The 18,530-nt window shown below is 32.0% G+C and overlaps 1 protein-coding gene across 1 annotated transcript in view; it reads right to left on the bottom strand.

Annotated features, from left to right (window-relative positions):
- Positions 1–18,217, bottom strand: part of LOC114333981 (uncharacterized) — a 34,766-nt gene extending 16,549 nt beyond the window's left edge. The window contains exons 1-3 of the mRNA XM_028283984.2: positions 18,002–18,217; positions 17,224–17,297; positions 6,139–6,409 (exon numbers count right to left, since the gene is read on the bottom strand). Of these exons, the coding sequence (XP_028139785.2) occupies positions 6,139–6,409; positions 17,224–17,297; positions 18,002–18,032 (376 nt within the window). The 5' untranslated portion in view covers positions 18,033–18,217. The remainder of the gene's footprint in view (positions 1–6,138; positions 6,410–17,223; positions 17,298–18,001) is intronic.
- Between the last annotated feature and the right edge of the window lie 313 nt (positions 18,218–18,530).

The raw sequence follows: 18,530 nt of genomic DNA, 5'->3' as shown, positions 1-18,530 counted from the left end.
AAATCGGAACGGTTGTTATTTTAAAGGTAGACAATGTACCTACACTTTGTTGGCCGTTGGCCATTGTTACTGAGGTTCATCCGGGTAAAGACGGAGTTGTTAGAAATGTTACTGTAAAAACTTCGAAAGGGACATTTACACGACCAGTTTTGAAGTTATGCCCTCTTCCGAATCAATAAATTTACAGTAATATCTTTTGTATATAGTTATAGGTATTTTTCATTAGAATTTATTTATTTTTTTTTTCGATTATTTTTTTTTGAGTTACGGTAATTAACTCTGAAAATTTTGGTATATTAATTTATGCCTGGTCCTTTGAGTATTTATTTGGAACTAGTTTTTTTTATTGTGTTTTCGGCACAAATTGCATACAGATTTGGCTGAAAAATGGGTTTTTCAGGGCGGGGGCTATGTTTGCGCCAATATGAATATATATTTCATTTATTTTAATTCGGGAACGTCTTGGCAACACAGTTCTAAGTAAGCATAATCTTCTGTCCTTTATGTTAAGTCAGTCAGTCGTTAACAGACATACGGTCGGAACGTATAGTACACTTTGACAATTTTAATTTGATTTTGTGTGTGTTTTCCGTGAGACAAATTGACGATACCAGACAACATATTTTCGGTAAGTTCCCTTCTTTTATCCCATCCTTCATTTCCCTTAATGCCACCGAAAATAGTGCTTCAACATTTAACAACACGAAGAAAATCTAAGAAAATCTCGGTAAGTTATTATTATTAAATTTTTTCCATTTGGTTTTCCTAAAAGCCAAAACAAAGGGTAAGGAGCCAATTCATAACCAAAATGTTCTTTAATTTCATCTTGAAACACAGCAGTAATACTCATTCGTTGAAACAATAATACAGGGTCAACAGGTAGTTTTTTATCGTGAACTTTTATGGTAATATTCATAGCTAAAAGAGGGACTACTTTGTCAGCGCGTTTTAATTTAATATTATTAAATGTTAGTCCTGTTATTTTTGACATAGATTCAAGCCCAATTTCACGAGCTTTATAAACTATCACCAACGACACCACTTCCATTAGATACAATTTTGTCAACCTCTGGAAAAGGGTCATGCGTGGAGCATATACGTGGTATACTATAATACAGGTAGGGCATACAATACCGAACTAAAATCTGAATACCGGTATTTGATATTTGAAATTTGAAATATCGGGATACCGGTATTTTAACCGGTATTATTAATAAAAAATTTACTACTTATATTCAAGTTTAAGTTTAAAAATTTATTTATTTGATCCAAATTTTTGGTCTATAAACGATTTCTTCTTAGGTTTGTTAACTGCCCAGACTTTGAAAATACTCTTTCGGAAGGTACCTACTGATGTGGCAGGTATTGACAAATATTCTATAGCCAAATAATAAAGCTCAGTGAAAGTGGATTTGTATTTTTTCCAAAATTCCATCGGGTTATTTTTTTTTTGTTAAATGTGGCATTTCGCAAGGAAATGTGGCATTAGGTAATAGAAGTAAAATATAAATAATCGCTTTATATTGCCGATACCGCCGCTTGTCGATGGTGCTATACTCGGCTCGGTATGTGTAATAAATATGCCTGATATATATTTTAATACAACGAAATTGTTTGTTTATCTTCAACAAAAAAACTTGTAGTTAATTAATATTATTTTATTAGATTTATGTTTTGCATAAATTCAATTTTTATCAACTAAAGTAATACCAAAATTCCGGTATTTGTACACAAATACCGGTTTTTATTACCGGACAAAAATCTTCCGGGATTCCGGTATTCGGGATCTCGGATTCCCGGTATTGTAAGACCTAAATACAGGTACTGGGTAGACCGCAAGTACTGGGTACTGGGCCTGCTCGGTAGACCGCAAGCTGTATAGTAGAAACGCGTCGGTAGACCGCATACTATAGTAGCACCTACGTTCCTAGCCACGCAGACAATTTGATATAGAATAATAAACAATTTTACTTGTATTCCAGCTTCAGTGATGTATATATACGTGGTGTACTAATACATAATATGACGATTACAACTCTTTCCGCCCTTTGAATCGTTGTATCTCAAAAACAGTGGTTTTTAGAAAAAAGTAATAAATATTTTATATAGATAATTATCCAATCTACATTTTTGTTGGAACTAATTATTTTAAGATAAAATTTACCGTTTCGTTGAAAATCGCTGAAAACCATATTTGGTGACTTTTGACCCCCCGTAAATTTTTTGCTCTGGTCGGATTTATGAGGACTTTTTAGATTTCAATTATGATGGCATTTTGAACAATCCTGCCAATTTTCAACTGGATGGTAATTTTTGTAACCTCGAACGTATATCTTGACCGGAATAAAAGACGTAAACTCCTCAATGGTAATCAGGGAACTACCACCAAATCAAGACGTAGAAGACATAGCTAAGAAATTTATCATCGGGCCCGATTTCTATCTAATTGGATCACGAAGTTAAGACAATTCGGTTTTCTTCTCTAGTGCGCATGTCGCCAACGAGCGTATGCTTTATTCCGGTTCAGAGGTGATGATCAATCATTCCCTTGCGTACGTTTTAATCTCCACAGACTTCATCAGAGGGGCTTCATGATCACCTAGTTGATTTCGTAGCGGTAATTTGTTAACCTTCCGATGACCAAGCGGGGGAAATTGTGACCCCAGCATATGTTTTTGTTTAATAAATTCAAAAGTATTTTTAATTATTAACTCATTATTTTTTATTTGACTTTAATATCATTCTAGATATCCTCATATTTTGAAATAAAAAAAAATCCCTATATTTTACGAATAAAAAATATATTCTGAAGTTGATGTTTAGTAAAATGCCGTCTATTATGTGTAATTCCAAGTAGCTTTACGCTAATGACGTCGACTTTGCAAAGTAACAAGACACTTACTCAACATACACATGACACTAATACTCATGATGTGAGTGGCTGAATGACATAAACTCCATGCAAAAAAAATTAAAAAAAACTTCATTTTTTTTAATTGTCATTTTTGACATTTTTGACCTGGGGTCATTTTCCCCCCTTGGTCATCCGTGTAACAAAAAAAGGTTGGTCATCGGAAGGTTAATAAAGAAAATAGAAGTTTCTGCGGACTTTATAAACCGATATAACTAAATGTAATCTTAAGGATTCCTGCAATAAACTTCTAACAAACTTTTCCTTATTTTGCCCAGAGTATTAATCGTATACCCAAAATTTTTTCATATTTGAAAAGCTAACAATTTTTATACGTAATAGTTTAAAAGTTATCTTAATTGTTATTGGTTAAATATTAAAACAATATCTTTACCTTTCATAGTATGCTACTGTAAAATTACCGTATCTTCATTATTTTATTTGTTAAGTTATTACAAAAATTATACCTACCTTTGGGATAAACAATTTTAATAACAAAAGAAAGTTTAAGTTTTTAATCTAGTAGCACATAAAATGATATTTAAAATACCATTTTATATCCTACCAGATTAAAAACAATTGAAAAACCTTCTCTGGTTCATGCGGATTCTGAGACAATAGGAAGATGAGGGAATTTTACAATTTATAATTCACATCCCATCTGCTCAGGCGGTAAATTTCCAGCGAGAATGGTTCCCTTAGTACTCCAAATAGAGTAAATATCCTATAGTCTCAGAATCCTTATGGCTTGCATTTTTAGAAGCCTCGGAGGATGTAACCAGGGAAAGTTTAATAGTGTTTTTATTCTGGTAGGATTTAAAATGTTATTTTAAATATCATTTTATGTGCTATTAGATTAAGAATTCAAACTTTTTTCTAGCAGATGTCGCTAGGACATCACTGTCATTTCGTTCGTTGCAATCCGTGACGGCATGGATTGCCATGTTCATTCAGAGATAAGAGCATCTGTATCTCCTGATGAGGGGCTAAGAAGCCCCGAAACCGGTAGAGATTCTTGTTGTACTCTCAGATTGGATTAGAAATATAATGAGACTGCAGTTTTGGGTTGCAACGAAGTTGAAAATGTTTATTCATTTTTAATTTTAATAACCTTTAAAATAATTGGTACATAGAAACAAACATGAATGGGAAAACAAAAATCGAACTGTTTCGGGATTGTTTGCTGGATTACGAAATAACGAATTTATATCTTTCATTTGCACCATAATGCATGTAAAAGAAGATCAATTTTTAAATGTCAATATGGTAGGGGAGCAAAGTATGCTAAATGCGCAGTCAGTCGAGAGTTATGCGGACCTATTGGGTTGTTAAGACTAGGTCCTAAAACCAAAAAAAGTTAGGTAAAGTTTTCCATGTTAGTGGGGACTTTCCATTTTTAATTTAATTTTCCATTTCCAACAATCGTGTTTTTTTAGATTTTAGCACCATCTATCCATAATTCGAAAAAATGCCTAGAATAAAAGTTATTTATTTTTACGTAAAGACTCCAAATCTGCAATAAAAAAATGGGAGCTCCCATTTAAGATTTTAAAGTAACCCCCCACCCCACCTCCGTAGGGGTCGTGTTTGGTGCTATTCGATAGATTTTTCAAAAATATTGAATAAGTGCATTTTTCAGTTTCTCGATCTGATGTTCATTTCGGGGAATAAACTGCTCGTCAAAAGTTAGGGATATAGAAAATTATGCTGATTTTCATAGTTAATTTTTTCGCGAACAGACGGATTCCGCTATTTTTTTATTTTAGTCTCTTCTTTAGTATTTACACAGTTGTGCAAAGGTTTACTCAAACTTATTTTTTGTACTTATACCGGGGGGAAGAAAAAAATATGTTTTTCTTGTGTTAAGTTTGAGACCGAGGGAGAACGAGGTACAAATGTGAGTATACATCAGAACAATATTGTAGTCGTATGTTTTGTGAACATGCTATTGTTTGAATGTCCCTGATATCTTTAGAAGCAAAAAAAAATAGACGGTTTCGTAATTTACCATGTGTTTTAATCGAAACAAAAGTTTGAGACACCTTGTAGGGAGAAAAAGGCAAAAAGGTGAGTATATCCCGATATTATGTTGTAGTCTCATATTTTTTGAATATTTTATTTTTTTAATTTCTGTGATATCTTTAATAACAAAGAAACTAGACGGTATTATTCTTTAATATGTTTTTCTATGTTTCATATCTGTGATGTGACGCATGTCGTCAGTTTAAACACATATTAAAGAGTAATGTCGTCTAGTTCCTTTGTTATTAAATATATCAAAGAAATTAAAAAAATAAAATATTTACAAAATATGAGACTACAACGAAATATCGAGGTATACTCACTTTTGTGCCTTTTTCTCCCTACAAGGTGTCTCAAACTTTTGTTTCGGCTAAAACACATGTTAAATTACAAAACATTAAAAAAACAAAATGTTCACAAAACATAAGACTACAATACGATTTCGATATATACTCCCATTTGTACCTCGTCCTCCCGACAGGGCGTCTCAAACTTAACATAAGAAAAACATTTCTTTTCTTCCACTCGGTGTAAGTACAAAAAAAAAAGTTTGAGTAAACCTTTGCATAACTGTGTAAATACTAAAGAAAAGTCTAAAATAATAAAAAAAAATTAGCGGAATCCGTTAATCTGTTCACGAAAAAATTCACTATAAAAATTCAGCAGAATTTTCTATATCCCTAACTTTTGACGGGCAGTTTATCGCGGGATTCGTATGTAAAACATTAAATTTACCCACCAACCATCTCCGTGGGAAGTTGTGTTTGATATCATTCGATAGATTTTTGAAAATATTGAGCACGTATGTTTTAGTTTTTAGATCTGTCAATATTTTCGCGATATATTTGCATTTTTCTTGTAAAACTTTGGGACTCACCCATTTCCTTACGCCCCGCTCAAATCGTCAGATTTTTGAAATCAATGAACTGTTTTGCATGTACTTACCTTATCTTAATCTGACGATTTCGAGTTTTTCTAAGAATAGATTTTTTTCGCCCTCCCTCCCCCCCCCCTTAACGAACTCCCCTGTATTAAGAGCCAATATATGGTAGAGGTACATTTTCCGTGTACAAGGTCTCTCCCCATGTAATAAACTGATGTGCTCGAGTAACTGCAAAAATCCCCGCTTGGGCTCCCCTACTAATAGGTCAGTAGTAATAGGTAGTAATAGGTCAAAGGTATTGTACAAAAATGTTTATACTTACTAGTCATTGCCTCAGCGTCGTGAGCACAAACATAGTTGATAATTTCTGCATCGATTTTTTTCCAAACTTCCAGCCCTCTGAGATCATCGGCATTAACACATTCTTTTATCAGATCTAACCAAAGATCTAGACAATCGTCTAAATGTGGTTTCATTGCACATCGTTTTTTTAAAAACTCAGCTATTGAACCACTTGGTCTCATGAGCGTTTGGGAAAATGCATAGGCACCTTCTCTCCTGTTAAGGCACTCATTTAGTAGTAATTGTTTTGCCTAAAAATTTAACTACTATTTAAGATGTCAAATACAAAGACAAAAAACCAACATGTCCAACTACAAAACATTAATTGAACCCGTAGTAACCTATAGTAGTTGTCAGACCAGATAATATTATTTATTATTCTCTTATACTATTATAGGAGTCAGACAGGGATGCGTTCTCTCTCCACAATTATTTAATGTGTACTGCCAACTAATATTTTAGGAGACATGGGAAAGAACTGAAGGATTGGAGGGAAAATAATTCATAGCAGAAAATATAGACGATTTACAAATTCCCCTAGTTAACAGAGAATGCAAAAAGATTGGATTAGCAATGTATATACATAGATAAAAACCAAATACATTGTGATCTCGAAAAATCTTGTTGGCAACGTACATCTGACATTGGAGGGTAAACCAAAGGCAAAATTAAAAACCAAATACAATGTAGTTCCGCCAAGATAAAGGGTAACTGCGAAGCTGTTCGATACTTTACTTCTCGATAATGACAACTCATTCGAGGAAATAGACCAACAACCTATTATTCTGACCTATGCAGGTTGTTAGGTGGTGTTGCTATAATAGTGAAGGAGTTTGAGGTTTGGAAAGGATTAAAATATTTAACGGTTTCATTGGATTAAGAGACAGAGGAAAAAAGCCTTCTCCTTCTTCTTTTGCAGTGCCAATAAGTTTGGGATGTTAACGACCATCATGGCAATATGTACTTTGCACACTGCTGCTCTAAAAAGATTTGTGGTTGTTGCAGGAAATCTTTCGCCTTTCCGGTCCTCGCTTTCCATTTACTTTTACCTGCAAGATTAGTTGCAGCAGTCCATATATCTCACTGTTACTCATGATGTGACCGAGATATTCGATTTTGGCTGTTTCTATTGTGATATACAGCTCTTTTTCTCTTTGAATTTTCAGTAAAACACCCTGATTAGTAATGTGGCCGGCACAAGATATCTTCAAGATTCGACGACAAAACCACATTTCAAAAACCTAAATTTTCTTGCAGGTGTCATCTGTGAGAGTCCACGACTCAACTCCGTACAATAGTATAGGAAAGATATAACATCGTAGTAACCTGATTTTTATGGGTATCGATAAATCATGGCATTTGAATAACTTAGCCATTTTTTGAAATGCTGATCTTGCTTTCTCTATCCTACATTTGATTTCTATGGAATGGTCCCAATTTTCATTGACGTTCATACCCAGGTAGGTGTATGTTTTTAATCTTTCTATTTGTTGACCGTTCACACTGATTCGTCCAAATTGCTGTTCCTTCTTAGAGATCGTCATACATTTTTTTTTCATTGGAATAAAGCCATGTGACATAAATTGCTGAACTATGTCTGTCCAGTCTAGTGATAACAGAGGAGTACCTACTTACCAGAACAAGTAGAGTAGTACCTACTTGCCAGCTTTAAACATAAAATTACTAAGTTAAGTTAATGCCCATCATTTGCAAAGAAGAAAGAATCAAATTCACGTTGGAGAGGATCAAATTAACAACTCGCTACAATTTCTGAATTTGAATAGCTGTAGCACAGCATATGTAACTTAAGGGTAACGGCGCAAAATGTCGCATGTTAAAATTTTCAATGTGTTTTAAATGTACTTATTTTTTCGTTATCCTGAGCAAACTGATAGGTATTTTTCAAAAATTTAAACGTAGAATGAAAGATTAAGATTACGTTATTACCGAGGGCCAAAAGTCCCTGAAAACTCCTATAATGTTTATTTGAATGAGTTACAGGGGTAAAAATAAAAGAAAAAATTTACTGTGATTTTTAATTGCAAATATTTCATTCAAAAAAATCTTTTTATTTATTATAAGGGGCTTTTGGTACTCGGTTATAACGTAGCCTTCCAATCTGCGTTAAAATTTTTAAAAAATTCTGAACTGTCTTCTCAGGATTCGAAAAAAAAATCAAAACGTTTAAAATACATTGAAAATTTTGACAGCCGACGTTTTAAGTTTTCCTTTAAATCTATAGAAAAGCAATCAAAACCAACACATATCTAAATATTATTCAAATAACACCTCAAAAGGGGAATCATCAAATCACTATACTATACTATGATGATGCAGTAAAAAATTCCTGCTAAAATGATTATGCATTTCAGGAAGACAAAACCTGCTGACAAAGAATTCAACAGAAAATAATTACCCATTGTAATTTATAACTAAGAAATTCTAGACGATTGTACGCAGATCCAGATCCAAATGATCGATAAATGCTTACAAGGAGGGATTTAGAGACAACAACAATACAATATGTAAAAGACATAGGAAATAAAAAGTACAGGAAGTAAATAACAATACAACGATATAACAAACACACTTGGACATAAATGTAGTAGGTACCCATTTTCAAAACTAAGTCCAACAACAAACAGGAGATATCGAAGAAATGCGTTTATAAAATATCTTGCAAATATAACAAAATTTATCTAAAAGAAACGTCCAGACCGCTACGTGTTAGGATAAATATACATGAATCGTGATTAAAGAAATATTCCTACAGCAAAAGGAGGAAAATTTAAGAAGCATCCTAAATAAAGAAAAATGTGTGGAAACCACATCAATAGAATTTAAAAAAGATCTAGTTACTAATACTAAACGAAGAATGAGGATACGCCACTTTTAATGAGTTAATAACAGGTCAGGGACAAGTCATATATAATGAACTACATCATGCATAGTAACACCTATCAGAGCAACTAAGTCAACTATCAAATTGTCAAATTCCTATTACCACCCATCGCGATGTAACATATTTGCAGATTAAGATGCTTGATAATTTTTATTTGAGAACCATATTCAGATTCTATTGTATTTTAATTCCGCACAAAGAAAACTAACTTTAATCTGGACTCCTTCACATGTTGGCATTTTAGGTAACGAGTCTGTTGATACTGATGCAAAGGAAGCAATTACAACAAAATCAAATATGAAATCAGTTCAACTAGTATCAGATCTAAAACCACTTTTCAGGTCCCAAATCAAAAAGTCCTAGCACAACCAATAGAAGAGGTCAATCTTGAACTTATACAAAATAAAACCTACTGTCGAAACCTATCAGCTACCTAGCTAAAGCAAAAGAGACAAATTAATTGTTCGCAGGTTAAGGCCCGTATTTATAGTCGAGTCTCAAGATAGCGTCGATGCTCAAGACCGACCTTGAACCAAATTTGTGTTTTATAAACCGATCTCGAGACCCGACGCTGTCTTGGGAAGTGTAAAATGACAGCCAAATCTCAAGTCCTCGATCGACCTACCTGGACACTGCGTTTCTAATCTAACTTTGTTTGTTTTGGTTTGAATTTTGATTAATAATTTTTTGCAAGTCAGTTCCAATGTATATTTTTTGTTCTTCCAATTACAACAAAAAATGTATGAAGAAGTTGAAGAATTTTTAGAGTTTATTGATTATATGAAGAAAAAAATCGCCCGGAAAGTATACAAATTCGGGATAAAAATTATATCTAAAATCCAATGGAGTTTACAATATTGAATTTCATCAGAACATTAACTTAAACAACAAAGATTGTATGCTACTTATAGGAATATAACCAGTTTTTACGAGGTTGTCCATTTTCCAAATGTACAGGTATAAACTTAGGTATGTTTGTTATTCAAGCCCTTATTACATAAATAAATTGTAGGTTCTTTCAGGTCCTAGAAGAGAGATTATGTATATTGTTATTCAACAATACAGTTATCAAGTCATGACAGCTTAATATTTGACCTAAATAGTGAAATGCATTAAGCATTATAAGCATTATGTAGCTTATTAAGACTTAAACTGGAAAGAAGTGAAATTCAAGGATTGTTAATAGTTGACAATGGATATGCATGCAGATACTATCTATTTACAGCCAGGTATTTATTGATAATTGACTAAATCAATAGTAGGTTATTTAATATCTTTTTAGGCCATGAAAATAGATCCCACAGTGCCCATGTAAGAACAAGGAATGTTGTAGAAAATCTATTTGGAAAAGACAGTTTCCTTGTCTTCAACAAGGTCTACAAACCAAATTAAATACATCTCTTGCAATAATTGTGCTTCAGAAATACTTTACAATATAGGTTTAAGAGAAAATAATTGATAATGATTTTGCAGAAAATATTGATGTGTTGGTAAATAGAAATGTTAGTTACTAATGTGGAATAACGTTTAAATTTTAGAAGACATTTTATTCAACAATATTGTGCATGAGAATATATACTCTTGTATTAGATGTTTCTTTTTGTCTATTATTTCTCAAAAGGTCATCATGATCATTGACTCGATAACCATTTTTGTTCGGCTTTTGGTCTCTTCAGGAATACGGCTCCATTTAAATCTATTTCGCCTTGTTATAATATGTCCAGCTGACACAGTGGCGACGCGTGAATTTTTCTAAAGTGTTACCAAACCAGATATAAAAAAATCTTATTTAAAAAAAAAATATTTTGAACCTCCCAAATATAAGTTTTTGTTTTCAATCCTGTGGGATAAAATTAAACAAATCGCTATTCCCAAATTATATGTATGTAATTATGTATATGTAACATGTATAAAAATAAATAATAAACAAACTAAACATACACTGTGTGTCAGCCAAATGAAATAAATTCAATAGTTCAAATACTAATTGTTTTTTTGAAAAATGACTAAATCTGTCGATTAGTATTTCAAATGGAAATTTTTTTCATACAATAATAATGTATAGAGGGTTTCCCAATTTAGATATATGGCGTCATTATTGATTTTCTTAAATGGCAATACTGTCATTTTGATAGCTATTTGGATAGGGTGTGTAAAGTTATACATAACTGCAAAATATCAAATTTTTATTCATTTACAAAATAATAAAAAATACCAAAGTCGTGTCTGTAATTTGGAATAAATTGAATAGTTTAAATACTAATTGTTTTTTTTTTTGAAAAATGACTAAATCTGTCGATTAGTATTTCAAATGGATATTTTTTTCATACAGTAATGATGTATACAGGGTATCCCAATTTAGAGATATGGCGTCATCATTGATTTTCTTAAATGACAATACTCTCATTTTGATAGCTATTTTGATAGGGTGTGTAAAGTTAAACATAACTACAAAATATGAAATTTTTATTCCTTACCATTTACAAGATAATAAAAAATAACATTAAATCTCTAAATTGGGACACCCTGTATAACATTATTATTGTATGTAAAAAATTTCGATTTCAAATACTAATCGATAGGTCTAAGCATTTTTCAAAAAAAAACAGTTATTATTTGAACTATTAAGTTTATTCCACATTAGAGACATAATTGTATTTTTGAAGTTATACTTCTTTAGACGCGATTGAGATTGAGGGTGAATTTATATTGATCTGCGCGCATACTCACACCGACAGTTTGGTATTAGTCTTTATACGGGCTCTGATTGTGTGTTGAAATGATCTGTCAATAATTGTTCAATATGGAGGTTACCGGTAAACAAAAATGTTGTATAATATATTAGTTTTTATTGTTGTGAGGACAGAAATAAAATCAAATTTATAATTATAGTGACTTTTTAAATAGTTTTGAAAAGCCACAAGTAGGTAATTCTAAATGTTTCAGTTGTATTCCAATAAAAATTTATCTTCATACCTATTTGGAAAATGTAAAAAAATAATGTACTTACCTAGTACTTGCTATGCTATACCCCTAGTAGGCAATGCTTTAATTTACATAATTTGATTACGAACAAACTTTCTACAAATTTTCATCTAATGTATCGTTTTCTTACTCTATATATTGTTGTATTTTAATTCGACAAAAATCAAACTAATAAAAATTCATATAAACAAAATGTCAAAAAGTTGTTCAGTTTGTGTACATTAAGGTGGAACGAAAGGATAGGAAAAAAATGTTTTTCTTTCATAGAACTTTCTAATAGCACTCAAAAGTTGCCTTATCATGTCTACAATAAAACTACAAAATATTTTTGTTCTATGTTTACATCTTGAGGTGCCGCAAAAGCTTTGAAAAGATAGGTTTTTAATAAAAAAATACAGAAAATTTCAAATATTTTATATATTTAACTTGGTGCTGTAGCTAACGTTTCTTAGTCAAATATTGTTTCTAATAACAGTGAACATTGCTATCATTGCTATATATCAGTCATCAGTGTAGACATTGCTATAAGATTTATTTAGTTATAATATTCATCTTAAAACTTAAATAAAATGGTTTTTTGTCTCAAATTTGGGTATAATCTTGTGGGATGCAATCTTTGCTCTAACGAAGCCATTTTTGCTTCAAGACCAAAGACACTAAAAGATGACTCAGTCACGAGTTTTATGACCCTTTTCATTACCTTTGTATGACAGGGAAAACACGGAAAATCCACACACTGCACCTGACAACTAGGATCTCTTGCTTCACTTACTTATATTCTTTTTTAAGTCCTCGTCAGTTTTGTCTTAGGAGACTCAGTAATTTCTTCTTCCGTTCAGTTAATAATATCTATATCAGTGTAGTCATTGGCATTAAAGTTAAGCTTCGTGACAACAAACTTCCTTACACCATTTATGAGTTCTGATCTTGCCTTCAAAAGTCGTCTCAGGCCTAGCTCCCTTATGTGTTTTCTCTTGTCACATTACATGGAGAGAAGCACATTTTCTGGGTTAGAGAAATAACCCTTCCTTTGAATAATTACTGGATCAATTATTTGGCGACGTTCCTCACAAAGATAACGTGAACATTTGATGAGTCTCCATAGATGTTTTGATCCATTTACATAAAATGGTTTCAGCTTGATATGAAACCAGACTGGGGCATACAACTTCATCACATACATAGTTACAGTTTTCAGATTATTTGAAGGATTCTCTGTTACAACATATAACCGAAGAAGGTGATTGGCCAACGTAAGCCATTGTGAATGAGCTAATTTCCCATGGGTTTTTAAAGAAAGATGAGAAGGCCATACACCACTGGAGATTGCTTTGCAAATTTCAAGTAAATAATTTTGATCTGTGCTTAGATCATACTTAATCTATAGAATAGGGAGGTTGTTTTGTATGGGAACGAAATTAACCACATGAAGCTGGTTAAAGATTTCAAGTTCTTTGCCTGAAAGCCCTCCAAATTCATTAGGGCCTTTAGTTTTTCCATCCAATATGCAAAACAAATGATGCAAAGGCAATTATTCATTGGTATATTACAAACAAATCAGACACTTCAGCGGCTTATTTAGGTTTTTTTTTTCTATAAAAGCAACTACACCATTGTTAATACCGGTGTTAGTGGCAGTTCCATCAAATCAGGCAGCTGTTATATTGGAAATGTTTTCAAAGGGTTGTCCTCTTGAAAATTCTTCATTATCTTTTATAGATTCACTTGTTCCGGAAAAAGAAGTCATATACCCTAGCAAGGTTGATCCAGGTTCCTCTACTATTGAAATGTGCTCTTCTTCTATAGTCAGAATGTTAAATTGTAATATTTATTTAAATGTGGAATTCAAGTTCAAACTTTGACAGTTTTAGTAAAAATTAACATTAGATTTTTGTAAGTTAAAACTAAAATTATCTTGAAAGAGTAGTTTTAGAGTGTGTATTTATCGTTTAAAATAAGAATTCAGACATTACAATAGCTATTTTTTACCAAACCAAAATCATCCAAATTCGCAAAGTTTAACTAAAAATTCTAACTTTTAACCCTTTTGCGGCACCTCTAAAAATATTTTGTTTGGAAAAATATTTTATTTGTGGCTTAACAATGGCTATAGGCAACTTTCTATCACTATTACACATTGAAATTATAAAATCATTTTTTTCGTTCCACCCTAGTGTACATGACCACATGACGAATACGCGAAGGTGGTGCAGTTTGAAATCGCTTCGACTCTCGTACTGCGGGATACACGGGAAGTAGGTTCAAGCCCAATGCAAGTTATATTATTTTTTTATTTTTTTTTTATAGATTTTATGATTGTAAGTATATTATTATATAATTTTTTTCAGAAAATACGTATTTAATTAAAATTTTTGGCCACAATTATTGTTCAGAAATCATTTGTGGCACTTTTCAATGTGTTTGTGTGTGTTTTATTCTTTTATTTTTTTAATTTTTGGTATTGTTTTAATAAAAATTTTTGGAAAGTAGTAGATAAACTGTTTAAAGTATATTGATTTCGTTGAAACCATATAATAGAAGTATAACTTATTACGTGCGTACAAAGTACACACATTCTTTTTTATTATCTTTTAAATGTTAAAAAATAAAAATTTGATATTTTGCAGTTATGTGTAGCTTTACACGCTCTACCTAAATAGCCATTAAAATAACAGTGTTGCCATTTAAGAAAATTAAGGATGACGTCATATTTCTAAATTGGGACACCCTGTATACATTATTATTGTATGTTAAAAATTAATATTTAAAATACTAATCGACAGATCTAAGCATTTTTCAAAAAAACAATTAGTATTTGAACTATTGAATTTATTCCATTTGGCTGGCACACGCTGTATTATTATACCATAAAATTAACATAAAAAATGAACAAGTAGGAAAAAGAATAGATTTTGAAAACTATTGTTCATATTTTAATTCTTCCATTTTCAATAATATCATTTTTTTCTTCAAAATTATATATAAAAAAAAATATACACGGAGAATAACTTTTCAAGTAGTTGATCAATTACGCAATACGTAGCAACACTCTTCCATGTTTAAATGCACGCACACTGTAATCTCTAATAGGTACTAAACTCATGTTACCAATCCTATATTCACAGCGTGCCCGCACGCCGTCTCTCGTCGCTCGAACAGAGCCGTCGCTCCTTCAAAATTTTCAGAAACGAGCTAGTCCCGAGCGATAGCGAGGTTTCTCCTGCGTTACCACTGCCAGTATTGGTAACAGCATATAATAAAGTGCAATGGATTCATTTATCTCGCCAATATTTTCGTGCGTCTAGTTGGCTATTTACTGAATTATGTACTATTAACCCGGCATTGGTCGCTAGGTAGGTTGTTACGCGAGTGGTCGCTCGTGAGATTTTCTCTCACATATCCAATTTTTGCCTTTCTTTACAAAATTTTACAAAAAAGATGAGGTTTCATCAACGATAAAACCATTTGCTTTAAAAAGACACGACGTTTTTCTGTTTTATTATTATTATTATATTTATATAAAATGTGACTATTGATGCCGCCAATATTTAACATTGAAAAATATATGGTAAGTGACCATCTACAACTAACCCGTGAAACGAAATATAGGATTTTCATATCATCGACCACATCCACAGCGCCTTTTATTACATCATAAAAGGATATTATTTTAGGTTTTAAGGGGAAAAATAAAATTAATTTTTATACACAGTTGGTGACGCCGGTGGTCGCTTGATGAGAGAATCTCTCACATGAAGCGCACTGACTCAACAATATGGTGATACTAAGTAAACTGAGTAACTATCTGAGCGGACGAGTTTATTAGATTGTCGAGGGAGGATAGTTAGGAGACTAGAAGGAACTACAGCGCGTATAGTTTCCCAGAAAAAAATTTGTGCGAAATTTTTTAAAACCGTGAGAGAAAATCTCATATAGCGACCACTGGCGGGTTAACAAATATTTCTGTTGGTAAAAAATATAAATGGAATTATTTCATAACAGTCATAAAATATTTATTGCAAGATTTTTAACTGTTACCAATGGTAACAGTGGTTAAACGGACGCTTCGCAATTGAGCTGACATTTGTTTGTTTATTTTGGAAAGTATTTCATATACTTCCATCCTTCCTCTTATAACCGGTTTATTGATGAATGTTAGTATATGGATCCTGGTATGCCCTGTTTAGTTCAAAATTATATCTTCTTCTCCGTTTACCTTTTTTATTTTTTTGTTTGTATATGTGTCAAGATTGTTTTGACAGCTATATGTTTTTAGTGTCAAAATTGACCCAATGTCAATAACCTTTGAATTGTGTACACTAAACTAAATAAAAAAATCACATATTAGATATAAGATAAAAACCTAACTTAAACACATCTGACAAGAAAATAGTTTCAGCAACCTTTAGATTAACAAACACAGTAATAATTATTTTTTAAGAGAAAAGAAAAAAGTGAAAAAGTACTGGAATTATGAACTTTATTTAAATTATTCTTTCTCGAAGTGTTGGTTACAATGTAATTACGATTTTTATTATAGCTTGCCTAGCTCGACATTAGTGAGAGTAATAACTAAATAATAGATATATAGATATACTTTTTACTTATTAACCAGCATAATGGAACCACCGGGTAAGAGATAACCATCAGAGTAGAACAGACAAGAACATGTATTAAACAAATGAACGGGGTTATGTGGGATAGACAGATCACCAGAAGTACAAAGAAGAGAATGTTATATAATACACTATGGAGCAGGTAATAAACAAACGAAACAGGTCGAAAATTACAGTAACTGAAATGGAGTTCATGAGAAGCTGCAGAGTAACAAGAATATATCGCAATATAAATAAGGAGATAAAACAAAGTATGTCACTAGAACAAGACATCCTCAGCTACATCGCAGAAAAACATTTAATTTGGTATGAACATGTGAGAAGAGCAGATCGTATTTGGTGGATATCCAAGATTTCGGATTGGATCCCAATCCGATAGGAAAGAGAAGAAGAGGTAGACCCCGAAGATCATGGAGGGATGAAGTGGACGAGGCCACGGAAAAACGGGACCTTAGAGACGGAGAATTGTAGAACAGAAACGACTGGAGACGTTGGTTGAAAGAAGGACGGCGCCGACAGCTGTAAAAATCCTTATATAGATATATAAAATAGGAATACTTACCTGTACTTTTTCTGGTGTACACACATCGTCATTATAGTTAGCTATTTCACAATAATATATGCTATGTGAGAGCCCTAAAACATATTTTATTAATTAAAAAAAATATATTTACATTACAAGAAGCTTAAAATCTAAATATCATAACTTTTAGTTCTTCAATTCCTTGATATTCCCTTTTTTTATTATATTGGCGATACTTAGATATGTTTTAGATTATTTAAAACCTTTTGATAACTCTTCGTGTATAACCAGTTTTTTGTCAATTGCTCCTGTACTTGATTAACTTTAACTGTAGTTATCTAAGATACTTTGAGAAACTTTCTTAAAAATGCTGCTGCTTACTTGTTTATTTAGTATAGGGTTTATTTCTTAATTATTCCATAATTATGATTCCCAGATTCAACCGTACGTTTTCATCCTAAATATGTAACAGAAAAATCCAGTTCACCACAAAAGCATATTTTTACAGCAACTGTAGAAAGTGTGCAGCAACAAAATATTACATCATTTATCCAGTTTATATCAAGCGTGGCGACCAAGGGCAAGCAACAAATAGAAGCAGACCTTAAACACGACGGACTTATCACTTCAAGTGAATGTCTAGTCAGGAATGGATGCAATAAGCAGCAAACAGGTACGAATGGACACAACTATGTGATCCGAGGATGGATGGAATAGTTGATGATGATGATAACAATCATGTTCAAAAAAGACTATAAATACACAAAAATCACTTATAATAATCTAAAACTAAGAAAAATAATAAAAAAATATATACCTAATAAAATAAAGTATGGTAACTGTGTCATTTTTTATAATCTTTTAAATAGAAAAATGAGCGAATTTTTATAAATCCTGTTTAAACATAATTGACTCTTATCGTGACCTTTTTTATCACAGTCCAATAAGATTGTTACAAAAAAAGAATAAAAATAATAATTAATATGAAATAAAATTATCGGACTATTATTATTATTAAAATTTTATTTATCACATTTAAAAACTAAACATGGTCTAATAAAATTAAAAATAGGCCCAGATATAATATGTCTCCAAAAATAGAAGATAACAGAGAATAACACTCACTCTTTTGTTACGTGGGTGGTCCAATAAGTACTTAGCTTCTCCGCCCGATGGCCCCACTATCGCAAGAGAAATCTACTATCGTATAATATATTTTTGTAGACGGTCTGGTCTATGTCAATACTTTAGCCGAATCAGACTCGTAGTTTTATTTTGATCTCGTGTGGAACGAGAGTGTTTACAGATTTAAAAAAAAAAATGAAAATCAAGTAATACCTGTCGGC

Source organism: Diabrotica virgifera, chromosome 4, assembly GCF_917563875.1.
Source record: "Diabrotica virgifera virgifera chromosome 4, PGI_DIABVI_V3a".
NCBI lineage: Eukaryota > Metazoa > Arthropoda > Insecta > Coleoptera > Chrysomelidae > Diabrotica > Diabrotica virgifera.
Note: the sequence above shows the minus strand (reverse complement) of the source record. Positions and strands in the feature narration are given on the sequence as shown.